At 58.6% G+C, this 9,643-nt stretch overlaps 3 protein-coding genes across 3 annotated transcripts, besides 4 other annotated features; all 3 read left to right on the top strand.

The window, feature by feature from the left end:
• Positions 1-434: 434 nt before the first annotated feature.
• Positions 435-2,783, top strand: Tco025E_04263 (uncharacterized protein; the record flags this gene model as incomplete). Its single annotated transcript, XM_029371175.1, has 1 exon — positions 435-2,783. The coding sequence occupies one exon, from the start codon at positions 435-437 to the stop codon at positions 2,781-2,783; it is 2,349 nt and encodes a 782-aa protein (XP_029228683.1).
• Positions 2,784-2,900: 117 nt separating this feature from the next.
• Positions 2,901-2,935: a microsatellite.
• A 323-nt stretch (positions 2,936-3,258) lies between these two features.
• Positions 3,259-3,334: a sequence feature (A-rich).
• Positions 3,335-3,376: 42 nt separating this feature from the next.
• On the top strand, positions 3,377-7,576 carry Tco025E_04262 (uncharacterized protein; the record flags this gene model as incomplete). The annotated part of the gene is made up of 1 exon (XM_029371174.1): positions 3,377-7,576. One exon carries the CDS (start codon positions 3,377-3,379, stop codon positions 7,574-7,576), a length of 4,200 nt encoding a protein of 1,399 aa, XP_029228682.1.
• A 68-nt stretch (positions 7,577-7,644) lies between these two features.
• Positions 7,645-7,675: a microsatellite.
• A 406-nt stretch (positions 7,676-8,081) lies between these two features.
• Positions 8,082-8,111: a microsatellite.
• Positions 8,112-8,114: 3 nt separating this feature from the next.
• Tco025E_04261 (uncharacterized protein) lies at positions 8,115-9,203 on the top strand (the record flags this gene model as incomplete). Its single annotated transcript, XM_029371173.1, has 1 exon — positions 8,115-9,203. The coding sequence occupies one exon, from the start codon at positions 8,115-8,117 to the stop codon at positions 9,201-9,203; it is 1,089 nt and encodes a 362-aa protein (XP_029228681.1).
• Between the last annotated feature and the right edge of the window lie 440 nt (positions 9,204-9,643).

Here is a 9,643-nt window from a genome sequence, read left to right as displayed (position 1 = left end):
GCATGGACACACCTCTTCGCCGTCGTGACGTGTTTGTCGTCCGCGTTGCCTGTTGGCCGTCTGGCCTGACGAAGAAGAAGAAGAAAACTCGAGTGCGACATTCATATTATTATTTTTTGTTGTTGGTGTTTGTGTTTCCCCCTTCTGTCCGCCTTGGCGCTGGGAGTTGTTGGGGGCAGCTGCGACTGGGCGGCACGAAGCGTTTGCGGGAGGGATAGAGAGAGAGCGGGAACGTGCGGAATAGAGAAGCTCTGCGGGGTGGTGACGAGGGAGCGGGTACGCACACCGACGTCTGTACACGCCGTCTCCGTATTGCTTGCTGAGTTGCGTCCACGCTGGCTTCTCTCTGGCCGCACTTTTCTTTGCCGAGGTGAGGAGGGATAAGCAGGGAAGCGACTAACAAGGGCTGGGCTGCGGTACCAGGCACCACAAGTATGAATGTTCCAGGCACCCAACAGGGAACCTCGGGCTTTGGCCTCACCATGGCGATGGCGCCGGGCGGCTCCACATCGTCTGGCAACGCGCTGGCGGGCGAAAGCACAACCGTGAACGTTGGAGCGAAGCAGCGTCCTGCGGCGGACCTTGCGGAGGAGGAGGTGCTGCAGTACATTGTCGACAACGTAAACAAAGTACTGTCTCGGAAGTACTCGTTGGTGGAGTTTGACGCCATTCAGGGCGTTCCCCTGCTTCAGATCGTCAACGACGTCTTTGGCACTCTGTCGCCGCCGCAGCAAATGGACCTGGAGGAGGTGCCCATCGACGAGGCTGCGCCGCGCATGATGGAGTTCCTGACAAAAACGCTCGGGTACCGAATCCCGGCTCTGATGGCGGACAGTTTTGCGGCTGGTTTCATGCAGGCCGAGCCGACGATCGTGTACCCGACGCTTTACTGGGTGCTCTCCAACATGCCGCAGAACGAGAAGCGCGTGTACCTTGCCCGCTTTCTGCAGCGACTTGACATCCCAGAGGCGATGCGGGCGCAGGACGAGGATGTGCGGGCTCTCTATCAACAGTATGAGAGCCTTCGCACGATGTTTGTTCAGACGCATCGAAGAGTTGATGCGCTGCGGACCGCCCACGCAGACCCCGCAGAGGCGCGTCGAAAAGTCACGGCACTTGAGGAGGAACGAGATCGTCTTCAGGACTACATTCAGGTGGCGGAGAAAAAACTCAGCGGGGTGCCCGACAAGGAGTCGCTTGTGAATGCGAGCAAGTCCCTCCGCGCGGCACTGGAGGAGGAGTCGCGGTTGGCTGAAAAACGGGTGGAGCTGCAGCAGTCTCTCATCTCCGCGGAGCAGCGGGGCACCGAGATGCAAAATCGGCTACAGAACCTTCGCCGTGACGCTGCGGATGGTCGGGTGGACGTCATTGTGCGCCGCTTGCGAGACGAGATTCAGACGAACAAGATGATTCTCGAGGAGCAGCTTCCAAAAGAGCTTGAGCAGAAGCGCCGGGAGAACGACGAACTGAATAAGCTGATTTCTGAACCGCTCGACATGCAGGCACTCACGACGGAAAACCAAAAGCTCGATGAGGCGTTAAAGAAACTCCAGCTGCAGGTAAAGGAGCGCCAGAAGCCGGGCGAGGATGGAAGCACCATTGCAACCATCAAACAACAGGTGGAACGGGTTGCAAGGCGCAAGCAGGAGGTACTGGAGATGCTCACCAGCCTGCAGGCTGACAATAGTCGCACATTGAATGAAATGCGGGATAGGGAGAATCGTATCAATCAACTGCGTGAGGCGCATCAGATGTTGAAGGGGGATGAATTTCGTGCCTTTTCAAATCAAGTCTTGGCAAAGAAGGCGGCAAGCGAGGGGATGCGGGCGAAATTGTCCGAGCTGCGTGTTGAGTGGGGTGTACTCACCTTCACGGAAAACGTCCTCAAGGCGCAGTTTAATGACCTTGACGCCGAGATTGGTGACCTTGAACGGAAGCTCGGGCTGCAGGGATACAGCCGCACAATGGAGACCCTTAGCAAACTGACACGTGAGAAGGACACCATCGAGGAACTCAAGGGCAAGACACTTGAGGAGCTCTCACGCGTTGTGCAAGACTTTACCATGGCAATTCGTGAGCGCCGAACGAAGCTTGCTCCACTGATTAATGAGCTACGGGAGGTGCGTCATACGGCATCCGAGGTGGATCAAGATTGGCTATCAAAAAAGTCACATTACGAGTATCAAGAGAGCCTGCTTATGGAGGATATCTCAAAGCTGGAGCGCGATGTGCAGACACTGCGGGACGAAACAAACCTGAACGAATCCATCTACCATCGTCTACAGGCACAACATACGTTGATTACCGCCCAATGGGATCGTCTGGAGGGGGAGCGCGAGTTTGCGGAGATTGTGAAGAGCGGCTCCGACAACCCAACTGAAGAGGAACTTGCGCACGCCGCCGCAGCTCCAGGGAGGAGCCGGAAGTGCACGTACTGCGGCAAGACGACCCCGACGAAGGGGTGGCTGCTGTACCACCTAAACAAGGATCACGGCGTCAATGTACTGACAGAGAAGGGATTTGAGCACGCAATAGAAGACTTGCAGGTCCGTCTGAGGGAGATGCAGCAGCGACAGCTCGACATTCACGAGAATTATGAAGGGAATGTTCAGCAGGTGGAGTGGTTCAATCATCTGAAGCGCATCCTGGAGGCAAAGCTACACTCAATTCAGACCGAGGAGCCACACGGTAGCAGTTCGCTTGACAAGGACATCCAGCAGGTGATGGGCACTGCGGGGGCGGGCGGCAACGGTGTAGACATGCTGGTCTTGACAGGCAACTAGAGTAGTGACTATCGTCGCCATGGGTGCAACGCGGCGCAATAGACGATGTGAAGAAATACAAAAAGGGACGTGGAAAAGGCGAAATAAGATGAACGGCACACTAAAAGAGTCTGAGAAGAGCGAGTGAGCGAGAGAGCGAGCAAGAAAGTGAGTCGTAATGACTGCGAATGGGAGGGTCAGGCTCTTTTCAACAGCGTTTCTGCCTCTTCTCCGCGTGTGCCGCCGAATTTTTCCCTCTCCCCCCGCTCTTTTTTTTTTAAATTTGTTTAAAGTGTTTGTGTAGGTTATTCTTGCAGGCGTCGTGTAGCGTTGGAGTGGGCGGACGGGGGGAGGGGGGAGCATTGAGAAAGCAACTTCAGCCACAGTTGAAAGTTCATTCCGTCTCCAGAACTGCGGGGAGAGAACGCCCCTGCCTCGACGCGTTTCTTCTTATTTCTTCTTGGCCTTTATCGCCCTCTGCGCCCTTTGTGTCCGCCTTTCTCTTTCTCTCTATTTGTCTATTTCTCTCTATTACCACGTTTTCTTCCCCTTCTGCTTTTTTTTTTCGCTTTGTAACTTCCCGTGCGGCAGGACACCCCTCTGCCCCCCCGCAGATGAGACGGGGGCCGCGGCAGGACCCCCGCCCTGCGAGGGACACGGGACTGAATAGCAGTGATGTGGCGGCGGGCGCGGAGCGCCCTCGCTCCGTGAGAAGAAACGTTTACCTGCTGACACCACTGGCGAGTTTTTCTACCGAAGACTTGGCGCAGCTGCGTCGCAGGTCCCCCGACGCGTATCAGGCGCTCCTGCAGTACGAGCAGATTTGCCGCCACGACACGGCGGTGATCGAGGCCAAAGAGGCGGAGCTGCAGCGCTGCATCGACGTCGGGCAGGAGGTTCTCGGGCAGTTGGACCAGTTGAAGGCCCGCTGCTCGCAGCTCGCGGACGAGCGAGACGGGGCGGACGCAAAAGCACGGGAGCTTCAGCAGCAAGTGATGGGTTTAGAAGCCGCACTGCACCGAGGCGAGGGCGAGCAGCCGTCGGCGGCGGTGCAGGGAGAGTCAAGGAAAACGCAGGATGCGCTCCGCGAGCAGCTGCGCCACTGCGAGACGGCTGTACAGCAGTCGCAAACACACGAAAAAGCTCTGGAAAGGGAGTTGCAGGAGCAACAACTGCTTCATGACGCGCTAAAGCGGGATCTTGAAACGGCCACACAAACCGCACGGATCGCTGGCGTGAGAAGTGAGGCGGCGGAAACGGCGCGCCGCTCTGCAGAGGCCTCTTTGCAAGAGATGGGGTCGCGCGTGGAAGCGCAGGAGAGGGAATTGCTGCGCGCCCGCGCGGCTCAGCGTGAGTTGGAGGAGGAGCTTCGGCAACGGCAACAGGAATGGGCGACGGCGGCGGCACTTCAACACGACGCGAATAAACCATCCGCTGAGCTGCTCACTGCGGCTGCCATGCTTGTCACGCTACATCAGCAGCTACAGGAGCTTGCCCAGGAAACAGGGCGTAGCCACAGCAGGAAGCAGCAGCCGTCGCCAGTGGCGTTTGCGCAGTTCACGCGGCTGCGCTTGCCGACGGTAGCGACAGTCGGCGCCACGGCGGAATCCGCTCTCGCCCCAGGGCAGCTGGAGCACTGGTTTGCTGACTCCCTAGAGGAGACCTCGCACCTTGTGCACGAACTCTCGCGGGCTTCGCAGCATGCGGAGGAGCGTTTGCGTCGCTGTACCTCCGAGGTAGAGCACGTCAACGCCGAACGACAACGTGCGCATGAAGAGGTCCTTAATTTGGGTCGAGAGAATGAACAGTTACGGCTGGCGCTTGTGGCGCTGAAGGAGGAGGTGCAAGCGTTAGATGCGCAGACAGACCGTCTGCGCGAGGTAGACTCACTCGAAGTGCGACGGGAGGCCAGTTTGCGTCTCGCGGCACTAGAGGAGGAAAAACGTGCGGAACAGGCAGCGCACCAGCGTGAGTTGGAGCGGACGCGGCGCCAGGGCGCCCTGGAGCTTGCCAGTCTTAAGGAAGACCTGGAAACCGAGCGGCGCACGCTGGAGCGTGAGGTTCGTTCACTTCGCGCCGAACTCAACCAATGGCGTGCAGAAGAAAAGTCGGCGGCGGCATCTGCAGGGCGTGTGGCGACCGCACTGTCGACTTCGAATGACGAGCAGTTGGCGGCGATGAAGCGGCAGCAACTCGCATTGCAGGACAAGGTTGAGGAGCTGGGGGCGGAGAACCTTCGGTTGCGTACAAGGGCCTTGCAGGAGTTGGAGGAGTTGCGCGCAGAGAATACTCGTTTGGAGCAAGCTGTGCAAGACGGCAGGACCCGCTACCAACGGCAGGCGCAACGACACGAGGAGGCGATGGAGAACTTAGAACAGTCAAAGCAGGAGCTGCAGCGGCGGCTTCGTGAAGAGGAGTCGGCTGCCCTGCGCCGGATAGAGGAGCTGCAACTTGGGGCGGAACGCATGAGCGCTGTCGAGCGTACGTTGAGGGGCGAGTTGCTCAACGTCTGCTCCCAGTTGGAGGGCACGACGGCGGAGAGGGAGCGGGCAATGGCGCTGCTGCGTGAGAGTCACGAGGCGGAGCTGGCCGAAGTCCAGCGCGAGCTGGCGACGGTGCGGCAGTGCGTCGAAGAGAAGAACTCGCGTCTCACTGCGGAGAATGATGACCTTCGGCAGCAGCTGGAGCGGACGCAGTGCACCAAGGCGGAGGAGCTGGGGGCGAAGGATGTGGCCATCGCAGCGCTGAATCGCCAGTTGTGTGACGCCGGAATTGAGGCGGCGAAGATGCAGGACGCCATTCATCGCTCCACACAAAAGGCAAAGGGGTTGGAGGAGGAAACCGTCCCTGTCGACCGCTACGAGGAGATTGAAACGGAGTTGATGCAGGAACGCGAGCAGGTGCAGGCGCTTGTTAGTTCACTGAATGCAGCACAAGCGCAGCTGGACGGGCTGCGGGGGAATTTGGATGAACAGCGGACGTGCGTGCGGGATTGTCTGCGGCAACTGCCGCCTTGCCCTGCCCGACAACTTGCGGAGGTCGCCTCGCTGCTGCAGGCTATTCAAAAGAAGACGACCACGCGTCTCCTTGCCATTCTTGACGACCCACAGCTGGTCTACGTGCCAAGGTTCAGCTTGCAGCGGGAAGAGGCGGAGGTGGCGACGCCGCGTGTCTCCATTGACGGTGCAACCCCCATGTCTACAGGAATGCAGCGCGTTGATTTCTCTCCCGTAGTGTCTCCACCAAACACTTCGCCACTTCCACCGCTGCTTCAGCAGCAGCAACAGCAACAACAGCAGCTGCGCGTGGAGCCGAGCGGGAGTCGAACCCTCTCACCACCGACTTCGACATTGGAAGACGACCTGAGTCCTCCTTCTACACCAGGTGTCTGGCAACCTCATGAGCTCGCTGCGGCCTTCTCCAGCGGCCTCCACATATTTCTCCGTGATCTGACACTGTCAATCGAGCAGGTGTTGCTGCGGCCCTACACCCATGCGTGGGAGTCCTTAGAGCGCCTATGTCGTCTCTGCCTCGGTGCCTCCCCCACGACCGCCACGACTGGCCTCAGTGCCACACCTAAAGCTCAACCGGTGGCCACCGACGGCGGCGTCGCGGGCAGCAGTAATGGAGGCCTAAATGACGAGAATGAAAATAATTCCGCAGCAGCAACAACAACAAGCGTACGCCACGAGGACGCAAACGATGACGCCATGTGGGGTGTTGTGGCCGGCAGAATCGTGGAGGCCTACGTGGATGCCTGCGCAGTGGTGCTTAGGCGCGCGTATCGTGCCACAGCTAGCTGTCCGCGCGGCGGGGAAGAGACCCCACAGAGGACCAGTCAGCACCCAAACATGCAAGGCGAGGAGCGCGTGCGTCACGGTGCTTGCGTGGGGGAGGAGCGGGAGCGGGAGCGGGGGCCGGCACTGTTACTGCAGCTGGCGACAGCGCACTCAAAGGCGGATGCAGCGCAGCGTTCCGCTGAGGAGGCAAATGCCGAGCTAGGAAAGGTCTCCTCGCGGTACAATGAGATTTGTACGCGTGTGGAGCACCTTCAAGAGCAACTTGCTGCCAAAAAGCACGAATTCGAAACAGAACGAGGACAATGGCGTGAGACGGTTAGTAAACTTCAGCTGGAGCTTGCGGCACGACGGCAGAGTGAGGAGGAACGGCAGAAGCAGCTTTTGCGAGAGGCAGACGAGTTGCGGGTGGAGCTGCAGAACGTGCAGACCCAACTACGTGCTGCACGTGACGAAGAAGAGCAAATTCGCCGTGACGCGGGTAAGACAAGGGAGGAGATGCAGGAGGAGACGCGTCGTCTTGAGCGGGAGTTGCAGGCGGCACGCGCCGCACAAGAGAAGGCGAGGCAAGCACAGCACGAGGCCCGTGAAGAACTAGCGGCGGCCAAGCTGGCGCTACAGCAGCGGCAGGACAGTGGCGTGTCGCGGGTGAAACAGGCGGAACAGGAGATTGAGAAGCTGCAACAGGAGCTTAGCGAGGCACGCGCCGCGCATCACTCTGTGCAGCGTTTGCTGCAGACGGAAAAGCTTCGTAGCGAGGCCGCGGAGGGTCACTCGACGGACCTCAGCAACCAACTGACGGAACAGCACCTGCAAACAGAGACGCTCGAACACCGTGTGACGGAGCTGCAGGAGGCATGGTGGCTTCAACAGGCGGCAATTGACGCGATGACGCAAGAAAGTGAGGCGCTGCAAAAAGTAAATCGCGTCCTGGAAGAGCGGCTTGCAAAGGTGGAAAGCGAAAGAGAGCCCTTGCGGCAGCAGCTCCAGAGCCTGATTTTGCTTGAGCCGCGTTGAATGCGGTGTGCATCCTCCCGTCTTTAAATTCTTTTCCCAGTTTGGCGCAACTTTTTCCGCTGACGAGTGCGGTGGTGGTGGTGGCGGCGGCGGCGGCGGTGACTAGAGGGCTTGAGTATAACGAAGTTCAAGAGCGAAGTAGAGGAGGAGGACGTGCGTTTGTGCTGTGATTACCTGGCTGATCTTTGTGTGCACCACTTGGAGTGGGGCCAACTGAAAAAGAACGAATACATTTGGGAGGGGAAGAGGTATGTGTCGTTCGTCCCTCGAGTTTCCCTCTCTTTGCTTTCCTGGCCAGGAGGTTGTGCCTTCGTGTCGTCATCGTTTAAGTTTATTCTTCTTTCTTCGGTTTATTATTCATCTTTTTTTTGGCTTTATGTACGTGCGCTGCAGAGCGGGTACAACGAACGCGTAATTGTTGATCCGCTTCATTTGTGGCGGCGAAGGTGTCTGGTCTCAATGACGGCAGCGGCAGGGCGTGGGAGCAAAGAAACCGACATGTTTAGCGGCGGTGGCGGCGGCGGCGGCGGCGGCGCGAATGCCAACGGCGCTGGTGACCAGCGGGGACCGCAGGCGTGGCTCGAGGACAAGTTGGTGCAGTCGGAGTTTGGGATCACGCCGGCGACGGGGGTGGGCGGGCGTGAGACCAGGCCCCACGTGCATCCGCGGCGTTTTTCTACGCGGGAAAGAGGAGGAGTACCGCGGCAAAAAACACATTGACCCGCACCACATTGGCCTTTCCGACGAAACGAAGCGGGAGGAAGGTCGTTACGGGAAGAGGCGGGTGCAAGGCTTCTCGGGGGGCTGCAAAGACACCGTTTTCAGTCTCCTGGGCGGGAGTGACAACGGTGCACCGCCGGAACCGAATCGAGTGAAGCCACTCAGCAAGCATTCAAGCACCTCGGTGCAGGTGGCAGAGGCGCGTGTCTTGGACATTGCCAGGAACCCGTCCTACGCTGAGGCGGCGCGTGAGGTTCTGCGCCACGCCGGAAATCCATCAATTGTGCGTGAAGAAGAGCGCCTCTCGCGGCGCATTGCTGCAGTGGAGTATGCGAAGGGAAGTCGTGCGCGGTGTGCGGCGCTCCAGGAGCAGCACAAAGCAGTCGATTTGGGAACACCAGGCGATAAGATTCAGGTCCAGGTGCCTTTTGCGCTTGACCAGTCTGCACCACGTCCCGACAATGTCCCGGAGCATCGCGGGGTGCACTATCGTAACGCGGAGTCTAGCCCGCAGCCAGAAAAGCCTGCAAGACGCTGCGGTGGCGCAGCGCAACACCGCGGACTGCGGGACCACGTGCAGCTCTCGCAGAACGAGTACCCTGACCCCCCCGCTGTTGGCGTTCGTACGGTGCCGCGTATATCAACACGGCCGAGCTCTTCGCAACAAAGGTCATCAGCGTGTCTTGATGAGGAAATGCTTCGCCGATCACGGGCCCGTTGCCACCAGAGCGCAAGCCAGCGAATGCCAGACTTTATTTTTGGCCGTCCACCCCCACCCGAAGCACCACACAAGACACTTCGTGGTATTACCGAAGAGCGCTGGAAAAAAGAGGAAACCCGCGCGGCGGAACGACGCACCGGGCGGGCGATGACACACCAAAGTCACAAAGTAACTGCCTTGTGGTGAGTTATACCGGTTTTGTTTCTATATCTGTGGGCGTGTGTGTATGGAGTGGATGACTGCCACTCGTATGGCCTGTACTTGGCGCCTTTTTTTTTCTCTTTCTCTGCGTTTCCGTGCCACCCTCTCTGTGGTGCTGGGTGAGACCTCCTGAGGGCACTGGGAACTCCGCAACGGCGGCATGGGCGTCTGTGCGACATCCCGCTGTATATATCGCCATTCCTCCACTCAGCGCCCACCCACCCACCCACTGCAAGGAACGACAAGAAGAAACACCTGTGTCCCCTTCTTCAAATTTGGTTTCGGTTCTTTTTTTTCCCCCGTCTTTCCTAGACGTGTCTTTCGCCTCTTTTTTCCTGTACCTGCTTCGGTTGTCGCTGTTGTGTGTGTGTGTTGTTCTTTTTTTTTTATTTGGCCTTGCCTTTTTCTTTTCCATCTCTGCGTCC

This window comes from Trypanosoma conorhini (genome assembly GCF_003719485.1).
Source record: "Trypanosoma conorhini strain 025E chromosome Unknown Tco_14.4_contig_00213, whole genome shotgun sequence".
NCBI lineage: Eukaryota > Euglenozoa > Kinetoplastea > Trypanosomatida > Trypanosomatidae > Trypanosoma > Trypanosoma conorhini.
The sequence above is the reverse complement of the archived record's forward strand: the minus strand, read 5'-3'. Positions and strand labels throughout refer to the sequence as shown.